Genomic DNA, 15,187 nt, shown 5'->3' with positions numbered 1-15,187 from the left:
GTTTTAGGGAATAAGAGAAGGAAATACCTCTGTAGAAGTTGCCTTCAGCTCTCAGAAAAAAAATGTCTGGAGTAAAATGTATGTATTTGTTTATTAAATTTGTATAGCCACCCATTTCACCCAAAGTGACTCTGGGCAGTCTTACAGCAATCGAGTGAAACCAATCACTAATATAGTAAATTATCTTTCCTAAGGATTCTAGCAAGGCGTGGATGAGTAGTCAGGTCATCCTAGTTCAGATATTGCTGGGGAAAAAAAATAAAGCTTATTATTATTTTTTCTTTCTTTTTCTCAGTGCTGCATTTCCCAACAAGATCTCACCAGCCTCCCCTTCATGTGTATTAATTAGGGAAAAATATTACGCCTGCAACATACCCAACTCAGCTCAGAGAGGCATTACCCTAATCAAGGGATGAACAGTAGGTGTCCTGAAGAATGTATTCTATTTAATCTCCATTTTTTTCCAACGCCATCAAAGAAAAGACTGCATAAGCTGCATAATTAACTTTGCGAATCCGTCATTGCATAATGCGGTAAGGACTATTAAGGGAGGCTGTATTGAATGCTGAGACACCCCCCCCCCAATTCAAGGCAGGGCTGATAGAAATGATCGGAAACAAGAATGTCCAACTTTATTTTTTAAAAAATGAGGTTTTAGTTCTAGCTACAGGAAGACAACTCAGCTTAACTGTTATTTTCTTCCTTAACCTGGGTTGGGGAAATATTGGGCAGGCTTTTTGCTAAATCAAGAAAGGCAAGTGGCGTGCTCCAATTAAGGGATTGAAATGGAAATCACTAGTCGTGATTTTGCAGCTGATCCAGGCATCTCTTCCGCCATTCAGAGGATCGAAAGCCACGTCTCTGAATTGCACAATATCTCAAGACCTAAAATGGACACCTAACATCAAAAACGTCATCAAAAAAGCACAACAAAGAATGTTCTTTCTGGGCCAACTCAGGAAGCTCAAACTGCCCGAGGAGCTGCTGATCCAGTTCTACAGAGGAAGTATTGAGTCTGTCATCTGCACCTCCATAACTGTCTGGTTTGGCTCTGCAACCCAACAAGACAGACACAGACTTCGGAGGATAATTAGAACTGCAGAAAAAACAATGGCTACCAACCTGCCTTCCATTGAGGACCTGTATGCTGCACGAGTCAAAAAGAGGGCTGGGAAAATATTTACAGACCCCTCGCATCCTGGACATAAATTCTTTCAACTCCTACCCTCAAAACAACACTATAGAGCACTGCACACCAGAACAACTAGACACAAGAACAGTTTTTTCCCGAATGCCATCTGCTAAACAACACTGTCCCTCAACACTGTCAAACTAGTTATTAAGTCTGCATTACTATTAATCTTCTCATCATTCCTATCATCCATCTCCTCCCACTTATGACTGTATGACTGTAACCTTGTTGCTGGTATCCTTACAATTTATATTGACTGTTTCCTAATATGATCTGATTGCTTATCTGTTCCCTATGACTATCATTAAGTGTTGTACCTTATGATTCTTGACAAATGTATCTTTTCTTTTTATGTGCACTGAGAACATATGCACCAAAGTGTGTCCTTGTGTGTCCAATCACACTTGGCCAATAAAGAATTCTATTCTATTCTATTCTATTCTATTCTATTCTATTCTATTCTATTCTATTCTATTCTATTCTATTCTATTCTATTCTATTCTATTCTATTCTATTCTATTCTCCATTCCATTCCATTCCATTCCATTCCATTCCATTCAAGAGGGTTTATAGGGTTTCCTGACTGAGCAGGGGGTGGGACTAAATGACCTCCAAGGTCCCTTCTAACTCTGTTTTTCTGAGATGACCGGATCAGGTATGTACCAATAATCTTTTCGATCTTTCCATCGATATCCAAGAAAGCCAGCATTTTCTCTTTCTTTAATGAAAAGGAAAAAAAGATAAACAAAAGCTTGCAACATGGAAGAGCCTTGGTGGTGGAAGAGCCTTGGTGGCGCAGCAGACTAAAGTGCTGTTAAATAGCACCAGCTGCCTGCAATTACTGTGAGTTCAAATCTCACCAGGCTCAAGGTTGACTCAGCCTTCCATCCTTTCGAGGTAAGTAAAATGAGGACACGGATTGTGGGGGCAATAAGCTGACTTTGTATTAAAAAAGAACACCTCTTAGTGGGGGCCGAAAGCCCTACTAAACAGGTATATACAAAAGTATGAAGGCTATTGCTTAACGCATTGTAAGCCGCCTTGAGTCTCCGGAGAAGGGCAGCTTATAAATCGAACCAATAAATAAATAAAATGCCTAATGTTGCAACATTAATGTTGTAAAGCTATATAATTTTTTTTTCCAAAAATAATAAACATACCATGCAGCCCTTATTTACTATTAAAATGATACAGTATACTTTTTCCTTTGCTGTTTATTTTCTTTTAAAGCACTGCCTAGGTGTGTGTTTTTCTTTGACAAAGTTCTTATTTTCATCCTTGCATTTTTTTCCCGCCATTTATTTTTTGTCACTATTTTAAAAGCAATGAAAGAATTAATTAACATTCTTATTAAAAAAAAAAACATTCTCTGCAGATCTAAAAGGGGATGAAGCAAAAAAAAGGAACAAAGAACCTGCTAGAGAATTCTTATGGCGCTTGTCTAGAATTTCATCTCTATCCTAGAATTGAGAAAAGAGAAGTTTGACTCCTAAGTAAGTTGCTCATCATACAACATACTTGCTTCAAACAGTCCCGGGCTGTTTTAAGATAAAACTAAGCTCTTTAGTTAAACTCTTTAACTAAACTTTAACTCTTTAGTTAACCTCTTAAGGGATGCGGTGGCTCAGTGGCTAAGACGCTGAGCTTGTCGATCAAAAGTTCGGCAGTTCAGCGGTTTGAAACCCTGGGGCCACGTAACGGGGTGAGCTCCCGTTACTTGTCCCAGCTTCTGCCAACCTAGCAGTTCGAAAGCACGTAAAAAAATGCAAGTAGAAAAATAGGGACCACCTTTGGTGGGAAGGTAACAGCGTTCCGTGCGCCTTTGGCGTTTAGTCATGCCGGCCACATGACCACGGAGACGTCTTTGGATAGCGCTGGCTCTTCGGCTTTGAAACGGAGATGAGCACCGCCCCCTAGAGGCGGGAACGACTAGCACCAGAACATGAAACCCCACCACTTACTGGAAATCTGCAAAGGCCTCCATCAGATGTTCTGTTTTTAGCAATGGGGAAAAATCATAGATCTCTAGCACGTGGCCAAAATCTCCTTCGTTGATCTGTGCCTCCCCATAGCTGGAATAATCAAACTGAATCTTCTCAATGCTTATGTCTTTTATGGTCAAATAATTTGTGATCTGAAAAAGAGCAAAAAAAAATAAATAAATCACCTTTTTACATCTTCACTTCTATACAATAAGAATCAACACAAACCACAATCGGCAAAATTAGGCGATCGTCATTCTCAGTGTGCTTTTAAACATTTTAAGCAACAGCTGGAACACCATGTTGGAATTCAATGTCTACAATTATAATTCATATGGCCATCTACTGACTAATAAATTCCTGCTAATTAACCTTTACAGAGCAATTTCCCGATCCCATAAAAAGAATAAAAGCCCAGAAATAGCTTTGCTGGCGTACGATTCTACTGATGAGGTAGGCTGGGAAATTCAATAAAGCCTCTATAACATAGTGGAAAATGTAAAAACTTTATAAACAATAAAATACACAGAATGTATAAACTTTGTGGTTTGTATCTTATGATTTATGTCAATTGCTTTTTTTTTTTTTTTTTTTGCTTTAATTTATATGCCGCCCTTCTCCGGAGACTCAGGGCGGCTTACAATGCGTTAAGCAATTTTTAGTATCCTATTATGATTTCTGTTGATTGCTTATGTAGTATCCTATGACTAACACCAAATGTTGCATCTTGATGATTATATTTTATGATTATGATCATGCTTTATCACTTTGTTGCTTGTATGTACACTGAGAGCTTATGCACCGGGGACAAATCCCTTGTGGAGCCAGTCACACTTGGGCAATAAAGAATTCTATTGGATTTAAAATATTTAAAAGAGCAACGATACTCCTTAAGATAATTCTGCTTTCCCTGCCTTTAAAGACTATCATATCTAAATAAATAAATAAATAAATATCTGAGTTTTGTTTTTTTGTTTTTATGTTGCTTGAACCCCTGAATTATTGAATTATTCATTAACGATCAAAAGCTGTTCAGCTGCGGTGGATTAAAAAAAAAATGGAATCAAATCGAGAAAGACAGAGTCGTGTTTGCGTATTAAGTATTTTGCGCTATTTTTCACTTCCCGAGGAAAAGATCAGAGTGGGAACAATCTCTGCCAAGTGATGGACAGCACGCTGAGAAACAGCAGGTTGGCTGTTCATTCTAAGCCAAAACCTGCTATTTTTTTCCCCGGCAGGAAATAACATAGCTGCAAACGATGCTTATTGGGGAACAAAACTCCCCTTGAGGAGGACAGAAAATAACATGTGCGCTAAAATCAGAAAGGTACTTTACAAAATACCATGGATTTCACTTCTGTCGGCCGCCGGCCCCTCCAGCAACCGAATCAGAGGAGGAGGAGGAGGAGGAGGAGGAGGAGGAGGAGGAGGAGGAGGAGGAGGAGGAGGAGGAGGAGGAGGAGGAGGTGGTGGTGGTGGTGTGGAAGTCAGGGCCAGTATCAAGGCAACCTCAGAGCTCCGAGGAGGAAGAGGGAATGGAGCCATCAGAGAGAGAGAGAGACAGAGACGGAGCTTGGGCCTTCCTTCAGTCCTCAGATGGAGAGTCAACAGCCCCTGGAGGTGGCTGATGAGGAAGAGGAGGAACAGCTGGGTCCAGTGCCTGATTCATTTAACAACCGTGTTGCTAACTTAACAACCGCAGTGATTCGCTTAACAGCTGTGGCATGAAAAGTCATGAAAATGGGGCAAAACTCACCTAACCGTTGTCTCGCTTAGCGACGGTACAATTTGTACTGTTTATCGTCCTCTTTTACTGGCGCTTTTATTCCAGGCCCCTTTGAAATGCTTCAAAAGCGGTGAATTAGGAGGAGTATAGTATAGTCCAGTGATGGCTAAACTTTTTGCCATTACGTGCCAGGAGTGGGGGGAGCGGAGGGGTCATGCGCACGTATGCCCACACCCATAATTCTATGCGCCCCACCCCCGTGCATGTGCATGTGAGCCCCCGCAATGCTCCCCCCCACTCCTGGCAAGCGATGGCCCGGTGGGCCTGGTAGGCCCATTTTTCTCTCTCCCCCAAGCTCCAGAGCCTTTCTAGGAGTCTGGGGAGGGCGAAAACAGCCTCCCCCCCCCGAGGCCCTTCGGAGGCCGGAAACAGCCTGTTTCCCTACTTCTGGTGGGCCCAGAAGGCCCGAAAATCAGCTGGCTGGCCCTTGCATGGGCGCCACAGCTGAGCTCGCGTGCCCACCGATATGGCTATGTGTGCCACCTGTGGCACGCGTGCCATAGGTTCACCATCACGGGTATAGCCTTAATTGTCATTGCACATCATGTACACAACAAAATTGGTTTTAGCCTCTCTGGTGCAATCCATGACAAAAAACACAAACAAGATAAATAGTATAAAGAATAATCCCTATGCAAGTAATTTGTGGGCTTTGGGGGAGGAAGAAAAAGAAAGAAAAAGAAAAACTAGTCATACATTTCTGCATGTGCTTGGAGTGATTGTGGCTGTGTTTAAGAGCCCAAGGATAGAAACTATTTTTAAACCTATTTGTTCGGCTGGCTATGCTTCGATGTCTTCGATGCTTCGAGGAAGGAGAAAATAACAAGGGCAGGATACAAGTAAGTACAAGTAGTCCTCGACTTACAACAGGTCATTTAGTGACCGATCCAAGTTACAACAGCACTGAAAAAAAGTGAACTTACGACCATTTTTCACACTTACGATCCCCGTGTTCACGTGATCAAAATCCAGGTGCTTGGCCACTGCTTCATATTTATGATGGGCTGCAGTGTCCTGGTGTCACAACCTTTGGCGACCTTCTGACAAACAAAGCCAAAGGGGAAGACGGAGTCGCATAACGACCACATCACTAACTTCACAAACACAGCGAGTCACTTAACAACTGAGGCAAGGAAAGTCGTAAAATGGGGCCAAACGTTTCACTTAGCAACATAAATTTGGGGCTCAGTTGCGGCCGTATCTCGAGGACTCCCTGTAAATTAAATAAAATTGTGGCATGAAATAAAGCCGGTCTGGTGGAAACAAAGAATGACACCGTGATCTTACCTCTTGCAAGAGTTCCGTCCCACAATCGTCTTCGAATATGCTGCTCTTCCCTTCCGCCGAAGAAACTCCGGTGCTCCTATCCCCAGCAGACAGCTCGACTCCCGGCCACTGATGTCCCTCCAGACCTACCGACTCTTTCTTCTGGCTTTCAAAGTGTAGCTTGGCTTTGTTGGGACTGGGGATAGAGATGTGCAAGTAGGGTTCAGCTTGAGGATTGAGCCGAGATGGGGTTTTGCAACTGTCCCACCTCATGAAGTCCTCCTTAATGAGTCCAGATGGCTGGGTTTGGCCACACTCCAACGGAAGGTCAACGGTGCAATCTTGAGGTTGGGTTTCCGCTGGCAACTCACTGTAGTCCTTGGAGGACTCTACAGTCCTCGTTCCCAGTTCTGGGAGAAGTTTGCACTCCTCTCCTCCATCGGCACATAGACATGTCCTGTGGTCATTTTCAAAGAGGGGTAAGTCCTGACTAGATTTCAACAGAAAAGCATTTGAAGCGTCCGTCCCACCGTTTCCAGGAAGGGACGGGAATGTGTCGCTTTCTAACAGAATGGAATCCTGGCTGCTTTTATCCAAATCTCCAAGAAAGAGTGGCTTTGTGCTCAACTTTTGGACCTCTGGAGCTGTGAACTTCTGGCCTTCAGGCGAAGTCGAATGTCCACTTAGTTTTGAAAGAGCATCAACGAAAGTCTCCATCAGTTCTTCGGGAAGACCTGAGTTTTCACCGCTTTCTGGGACAAAAACATTTCGGCCATCTTTGCTTTGGGGGTCTATCTCAGATAGGTTTGGACTACTTTTGGATACCAATGTGGCCACCTTCACATTCTCTTGCTTCTCCAGGTAAGATGCCCTTGGTGCGTCCTTCCAAAGAGACATATCTGGGCAGCCCAGAGCACCTCTGCCACTTTGATTGGCAGGCTCCGTATCAGAATGTCTTTGCTTGGGTGGGGGCTGGGACTTTGTGTTTTCATATTCCATCTTGGATAACCTGTGTCCATCTGGAATCCTTTCACTGCCAGATGTTTGACTTTCCTCTTTGTTGGTGCTCATACAATGCAACCCACTCTCAAATGCTTCCAGGGAGCTACCCTGTCCCGTGTCCTCCAGCTTCTTCCGCATCGCCCTGGGGACATAGAGAGCTCTGTCTGGCTTCTTGGGGGGCTGCCTTCTAGCCCGGCCATTTCCTCTTCGGGTTTGGGTACTGTTGGCCAAGGCTTCCATCTGCCGTGGTCCTCCTCTGGATCGGCTCCCTCTGCTTCTGGCATGGGGAGGGTGGTTGAAGTGAGAAGCTTCAACAGCACCATTGGGGCAATCTGGTTCATCCGGCAACCTAAATCCAAGAGAAGAATCCGAAACGCCAAGAAATAGGCAAGTCAATGTTTTAGAACTCCCAAGACCAAATGCATCCAATTTTAGCTACCTGACACAAAATCAAGACTTCGTTTTATTAAAGAATCCGGTGGTAATCTGCTAGCAGTCTAGGGCGACTTGGCTCACAATCCTTTCAGAGCCTCATAGAAAAAGGGCCGGTTACTGCAGATTATTGCTTTTTTATCAATATAATTTATATTGGGTATGTGATATTGTATATCTTCGAGACCGCCTTCTACCGCATAGCTCCCATCGACCGGTAAGATCCCACAGAGCTGGTCTCCTCCGGGTCCCGTCAGCTAACAATGTCGGTTGGCGGGCCCGCGGGGGAGGGCCTTCTCTGTGGTTGCCCCGGCTCTCTGGAACCAGTTATCTCCTGAGGTCCAGACCGTCCCCCACCCTATTGGCCTTCCAGAAAGCGGTGAAGACCTGGCTTTTCCGGCAGGCCTGGGGCCGTTGATCTCGCTACGGCGATCTTGCGAGACCCGGCCATGGAATAGAGTGTATGGGTTTTTAATGTTCTTTTTTAAAAAAAATTTATGGGATATAGTTCGCATTGTTGTTGTTTTTTGCTGTAAGCCGCCCAGAGTCCCTAGGGAGTTGGGCGGCACAGAAATGCGACTAATAAATAAATAAATATTTTTATTACAATATATATTTTATATATTTATAATACATAATAAATTTATAAATTTCTAATAAATTAATTTATAATAAAATATATATATTATATATTTGATTACAATATATATTTTATAGTATGTGATATTGTGTGTGATAATTGTATATTGTATTGGGTGTATACAACAGAATACCTCATGCCACCAGGGTTGAAATTTTGGGCTTGGACAACCTAGAACAGGGATGGCGAACCTTTTAGAGACCCGAGTGCCCAAACTGCAACCCAAAACCCACTTATTTATCACAAAGTGCCAGCACAGCAATTTAACCTGAATAATGAGGTTTTACTACCTAAAATAATGATAAGAGTTCAGCTAAATGTTCATGCCCCTTCATTTTTTTTCCTGCTTTTGAAATATTACGTTTAACAACAATAAAAAGGAAAAACTTTTGTAATATCATTTCTCTTTCCCTCCCTCTCGCTTTCCCCCTCTCTTTCCCTCCCTCCCTCTCTCCCTCCCTCTCTTCCCCTCCATCCCTCTCTCTCCCTCCCTCCCTCTCTCTTCCCTTCCCTCTATCTCTCTTCCCCTCCCTCTCTCTCTCTTCCCCTCCCTCTCTTTCCCTCCATCCCTCTCTCCCTCCCTCTCTCCCTCTTCCCTTCCCTCTCTCTCTTCCCCTCCCTCTCTCTTTCCCTCCATCCCTCTCTCCCTCCCTCTCTCTCCCTCTCTTCCCCTCCCTCTCTCTTCCCCTCCCTCTCTTTCCCTCCATCCCTCTCTCTCCCTCCCTCTCTACCTCTTCCCTTCCCTCTCTCTTCCCCTCCCTCTTTCCCTCCATCCCTCTCTCCCTTCCTCTCCCTCTTCCCTTCCCTCTCTCTTTCCCTCCATCCCTCTCTCCCTCCCTCTCCCTCTTCCCTTCCCTCTCTCTTCCCCTCCCTCTCTTTCCCTCCATCCCTCTCTCCCTCCCTCTCTCTCTTCCCTTCCCTCTCTCTTTCCTTCCATCCCTCTCTCCCTCCCTCTCTCCCTCTTCCCTTCCCTATTTCCCTCCATCCCTCTCTCCCCCTCCCTCTCTTTCCCTCCATCCCTCTCTCCCTCCCTCTCTCCCTCTTCCCTTCCCTCTCTTCCCCTCCCTCTCTCTTTCCCTCCATCCCTCTCTCCCTCCCTCTCTCCCTCTTCCCTTCCCTCTTTCCCTCCATCCCTCTCTCCCTCCCTCTCCCTCTTCCCTTCCCTCTTCCCCTCCCTCTCTCTTCCCCTCCCTCTCTCTTTCCCTCCCTCTCTCCCTCCCTCTCTCCATCTTCCCTTCCCTCTCTCTTCCCCTCCCTCTTTCCCTCCATCCCTCTCTCCCTTCCTCTCCCTCTTCCCTTCCCTCTCTCTTTCCCTCCATCCCTCTCTCCCTCCCTCTCCCTCTTCCCTTCCCTCTCTCTTCCCCTCCCTCTCTTTCCCTCCATCCCTCTCTCCCTCCCTCTCTCTCTTCCCTTCCCTCTCTCTTTCCTTCCATCCCTCTCTCCCTCCCTCTCTCCCTCTTCCCTTCCCTATTTCCCTCCATCCCTCTCTCCCCCTCCCTCTCTTTCCCTCCATCCCTCTCTCCCTCCCTCTCTCCCTCTTCCCTTCCCTCTCTTCCCCTCCCTCTCTCTTTCCCTCCATCCCTCTCTCCCTCCCTCTCTCCCTCTTCCCTTCCCTCTTTCCCTCCATCCCTCTCTCCCTCCCTCTCCCTCTTCCCTTCCCTCTTTCCCTCCATCCCTCTCTCCCCCTCCCTCTCTCTTTCCCTCCCTCTCTCCCTCCCTCTCTCCATCTTCCCTTCCCTCTCTCTTCCCCTCCCTCTCTTTCCCTCCATCCCTCTCTCCCTCCCTCTCTCTCTCTTCCCCTCCCTCTCTCTCCCCTCCCTCTCTCTCTCTTTCCCTCCCTCCCTCTCTTCCCCTCCCTCTCTCTCTCTCTCTTCCCCTCCCTCTCTCTCTCTTTCCCTCCATCCCTCTCTCTCTCCCTTCCTCTCCCCCTTGCGGGAGAAACGCGATGGAGTTGGGCTGAGGGGTGCCGATAGAGAGGGCACACGTGCCATAGGTTCGTCACCACTGACCTAGAACTACGCCGCCTACGGTCTGACCTAAGTGTAGTACACAAAATTGTCTGCTACAACGTCCTACCTGTCAATGAGGACCCAGTTTGTGGGGGCAATAAGCTGACTTTGTATAAAATATACAAAAGAATGAAGGCTGTTGCTTAACGCATTGTAAGCCGCCCTGAGTCTCCGGAGAAGGGCGGCATATAAATCAAATTTTTTTTTAAAAAAAGACTTCTTCAGCTTCAACCTCAATAATACGCGGGCAAACAATAGATACAAACTCAAGGTAAACCACTCCAAGCTCGATTGCAGAAAATACGACTTCTGCAACAGAGCGGTCAACGCCTGGAATGTACTACATGACTCAGTTGTTACATCCTCAAACCCCCAAAACTTTAACCTTAGACTGTCTACTGTTGACCACACCCCATTCCTAAGAGGTCTGTAAGGGGGCGTGCATAAGCGCACCAGCGTGCCTACCATCCCTGTCCTAATGTTTCTTCTATTTGTACCTATTTTATGTATTCATAATCATGTTTATACTTATATCTGTTATCTAATACATGCTTGAGAAAATGAATGAATGAATGAATGAATGAGTGAATGAATGAATGAATGAATGAATGTGAAAGTAGGATAGATCTTGATTTGTCCCTATTCTTAAACAAGCAAAAGTGAGAAAAGGATGATTGGTTATGGAATACCCAGATCTCCTCTCTTGGCCAGGGGGTTGGATGAGAAGACCTCCAAAATCCCTTCTAACCCTATGATTCTATAGAAATTCTAACACAAAATGGCTTCTATGCTTCCTCATTTGGGGGAAATTTAAGAATTCCTCACTTGCGGAAAAAACTGACACACCTTTAACATTTTGAAAGCAAAGAATATGGCAGATTGCTCTGAAGCATTCAACTCAGGGGAATAAAATGTTTCAGATCCTCTCCTTGAAAGGTCTAGCTTGAAAAATGTAAATTTAAACTCATTCTGCCGGTTATGGGCTCTTGAGCAAAATCTTAATCTCTTTAACTTTCCAACTCTTCCTAGCTCAATACAAGATAAACTCCAGCCAAAAAAATGTTGAGGCTGGAGTATGTTTATCTTGTACTGAGCTAGAAAGTGGAAGTTAATGCCCCCTTTTCTTTCTTTTTCTCTTCCACCTTGTATTCAACTCCCCCTTTTCCCGTTCCCACTCTTAATTTCTTATTTTATTTTTTTTATTTTATGTTTTAAATAATAAAATAAAAATGTAAATAGAAAAAATATTAAGCTCATATTCATTTAATACATTTAGTTTATTTTAAATGTATTGTTTTTAAAATTAAATCTTAATCTCTTATTCATTTAATGTAATTCATCTATTCTTAATGTTTTTAAAATTAAATCTTAATCTCTTATCATTTAATGTAATTCATTTATTTTAAATTTATTGTTTTTAAATTAAATCTTAATCTCTTATTCATTTAATGTAATTCATCTATTTTTAATTTATTGTTTTGAAAATTAAATCTTAATCTCTTATTCATTTAATGTAATTCATCTATTTTTAATTTATTGTTTTTAAAATTAAATCTTAATCTCTTATTCATTTAATGTAATTCATTTAATTTATTTTTAATTTATTGTTTTGAAAATTAAATCTCAATCTCTTATTCATTTAATTTAATACAGTTCTAGGCTGCATAAACAGAGGGATAGAATCAAGATCACAGGAAGTGTTAATACCACTTTATAAGGCCTTGGTAAGGCCACACTTGAAATACTGCATCCAATTTTGGTCGCCACGATGTAAAAAAGATGTTGAGACTCTAGAAAGAGTGCAGAGAAGAGCAACAAAGATGATTAGGGAATGATTGGAGGCTAAAACATATAAAGAACAGTTGCTGGAATTGGGTATCTCTAGTTTAATGCAAAGAAGGACTAGGGGAGTCATGATAGCTGTCTTCCAATATCTCAGGGGCTGCCCCAAAGAAGAGGTAGTCAAGCTATTCTCCAAAGAACCTGAAGGTAAAACAAGAAGTAATCGGTGGAAACTAATCAAGGAGAGAAGCAATTTAGAACTAAGAAGAAATTTCTTGACAGTCAGAACAATTAATCAGTGGAACAACTTGACTCCAGAAGTTGTGAATTCTCCAAAACTGGAGTTTTTAAGAAGAGATTGGATAACCATTTGTCTGACATGGTGTAAGGTTTCCTGCCTACGCAGGGGGTTGGACTAGAAGACCTCCAAGGTCCCTTCCAACTCTGTTATTCTAATACATTTAATTTACTTTTAAAAACAATTAAATTTTATTTATTTATGTAAACCTCTTATTCGGTTCTTAGCACTGAAAGTCAGCCGTTAAAAAACGGGAGTCTCCCACCTGACTGCTGCATGACAGACCACTGTCCTTCTCCTCCATCCTTCTCCAACAGAAAAGCTGCTCAGGAGCTCAACGTCATCAACGGTTCGGTGGATCAAGTATCTCAGGCGACTAGATAGAGGAGGAAACAAGAGGACTCTGCAAGAAAGGAAGACAGGGAATAAAATCAGTTGCTCTCAAGAAAGGGCGGCGCGGTGGCTCAGCGGTTAAGACGCTGGGCTTGTCGGCTGGAAGAGCCAGTAGCCCAGGTTCAAGACCCCAGCGCCACGAGACGGGGTGAGTTCCCGTCCTCGCTCCAGCTCCTGCCAACCTAGCAGTCCAAAAAGAATGCAAATCATCATCATCTTCTTCTTCTTCTTTTAACGACCCCATAATCCTTTGTGGGGTGGAGTCTGGGCAACTGAATGGAGCCGAGTGTTTACTGGCTGGATGCCCTTCCTGTCACCAATGTGAAGTTATATTCAGCAGATACATTCTCATCGTGTCCAGAGAGAGAAATATCTGCCTCTACCTAGGATCAAATTCACTGTCTCCTAATTGTGAGGCGAGAGTTCCACCTCTAGGACCGCACCACTTTAGAAAAGTATGCAAATGCGAGTAGATAAATAGGTACCACTTTGGTGGGAAGCTAACAACTGGCCACATGACCGCAGAAATGTCTTCAAGACAGCGGCGCTGGCTCAATGGCCTTGAAACAGACATGAGCATCGTGGCCCCACCCCCCGCCCCCATAGTCGGCAACAACTAGCAAAGTAAAATCTGCAGGAACTCCTTTATTTTTTATTTAAAGAAAGGGACAATTTAACAGCCACAAGAAGAGAGAAAGAGACCCAGTTTGCTCTAGCGGTTTAATGCTCCAGGCTAGAAAGTGGGAGGCCATGAGTTCAAGTCCTGCCTTAGCCATGAAAGCCAGCTGGGTGACTTTGGGCCTGTCACTCTCTCTCTCAGCCCAACCAACCTCACAGGGTTCTTGTTGTGTGGAAAAGAGGAGAAAGGCGAGCTGGATATGTCTGTTGCATATATATATATATTTTCTTTTAGCCAGGTTTTTCCTACATAGCCAAGATTTTTCTACAGCCCTAGCTCAGTGGAGTCACATCCTACATTCTACAGCTAGGGCTGTAGAAAAATCTTGGCTACGTAGGAAAACCTGGCTAAAAGAAAAACATACATAAAACCAAGAAAAGTAAGAATAGATAGATAGATAGATAGATAGATAGATAGATAGATAGATAGATAGATAGAGATAGAGATAGAGATAGAGATAGAGATAGAGATAGAGATAGAGATAGAGATAGAGATATATTTTACAAACTATTCTAAAAATACGAGTTTCAGGTATATTAGTAAAAAAAGAAGCAGACATACTGCGAACTCCGGAACTTAAGTTTTTAAAATTTTAAAAGAATTTTATATATATATAAAAGGCATGCGAATCAGAAGCAAAACCCAAGTTTGATAGGAGAGGAACATTTCATGCATAGCCTCACTTTAAAAAAATATCTTAAGGAAAAGCAGAGCTAAATTTCATGGGTTTTACAGTTTAATCTCTTTTTAAACGAGCTCCTGGCTTTTCTTTCTACCGGGAAAAGGCTCTGCAGCCAGCCAGACAGGCAGACCGAGACTCACGCTGGGCTGGGGCAACGAGAGAGAAGCTTCTTACTTTTCCAGCTGGTTCTGTAGCAGGAAGTGGTCCAGTTCCTCCATGATTTTGTCGACAAAGTCATTCTCCATAGGAGAAAGGAACACGCCGTCCAAACAACGCAGCGCCAGGGTGACAGTGGGGTGGTAGCCTGTTAAGAGGGCAACAAAATTGGGCAGATAATTAAACCAGGCCAAAAAATGTCTGCTCCATTCATCAAGAATAATCTTGTGCTACTGCTATTTTTTTTTTTTTTTTTTTTTTTTTAATATGCCTATAGAACAGGTGTCTCCAACCTTGGCAACTTTAAGCCTGGCGGACTTCAACTCCCAGAATTCCCCAGCCTGGGGAATTCTGGGAGTTGAAGTCCGCCAGGCTTAAAGTTGCCAAGCTTGGAGACCCCTGCTATAGAATACATAAGTCTTTGACATACGACGGCAATTGGGACCACAATTTTCCTTACTAAGCAAGGCAATCGTTATGTGAGTCCTGCCTGATTTTACGACATTTTTTTTTTTTTTTTTTGGCCACGGATGCTAACTAAGCAAACCATTGTGGTGGTGAATCACACGTTCTTTAAGGAACTCAGTTCCCACCCACCCTCCACCCCCTTCCATCGACCTTGCTTGTTAGAAGCTAGCTGGGAAAGTGGCAAATGGTGATCATGCAATCCCGGGACATTGCAATCGATTAAATCCGTGCTGAGTTGCCAACCCGCATGGATTTAGATCCCGTGATCATGGGAATGCTGCAACGGTTTTTAAGTGCAAGTATGAGTCACTTTTTTTGCAGTGCCCAGTGCCCTTGTAACTTCAAACCATTGCCAATTGAATGGTTGCGGTTTGAGGACTACCTATATAGATGCATATATAGAGGGACTGCTTCATGCAT

General features: G+C 43.6%; 1 protein-coding gene across 5 annotated transcripts in view; it reads right to left on the bottom strand.

Annotated features, from left to right (window-relative positions):
* The window catches only part of R3HCC1 (R3H domain and coiled-coil containing 1), a 35,134-nt gene that overhangs the window by 10,074 nt on the left and 9,873 nt on the right, over window positions 1-15,187 (bottom strand). For all 5 annotated transcript variants that reach the window (XM_087875906.1, XM_060684889.2, XM_060684888.2 and 2 more), the window contains exons 2-5: window positions 14,318-14,447; window positions 12,655-12,792; window positions 6,248-7,577; window positions 3,154-3,326 (exon numbers count right to left, since the gene is read on the bottom strand). In XM_087875906.1, coding sequence (XP_087732032.1) covers window positions 3,154-3,326; window positions 6,248-7,577; window positions 12,655-12,792; window positions 14,318-14,388 — 1,712 coding nt within the window. In that variant the 5' untranslated portion in view covers window positions 14,389-14,447. The remainder of the gene's footprint in view (window positions 1-3,153; window positions 3,327-6,247; window positions 7,578-12,654; window positions 12,793-14,317; window positions 14,448-15,187) is intronic.

The sequence above is a fragment of the Pantherophis guttatus genome, chromosome 9 (assembly GCF_059756535.1).
Source record: "Pantherophis guttatus breed Tessera chromosome 9, ASM5975653v1, whole genome shotgun sequence".
Taxonomy (NCBI): domain Eukaryota; kingdom Metazoa; phylum Chordata; class Lepidosauria; order Squamata; family Colubridae; genus Pantherophis; species Pantherophis guttatus.
The sequence above is the reverse complement of the archived record's forward strand: the minus strand, read 5'-3'. Positions and strand labels throughout refer to the sequence as shown.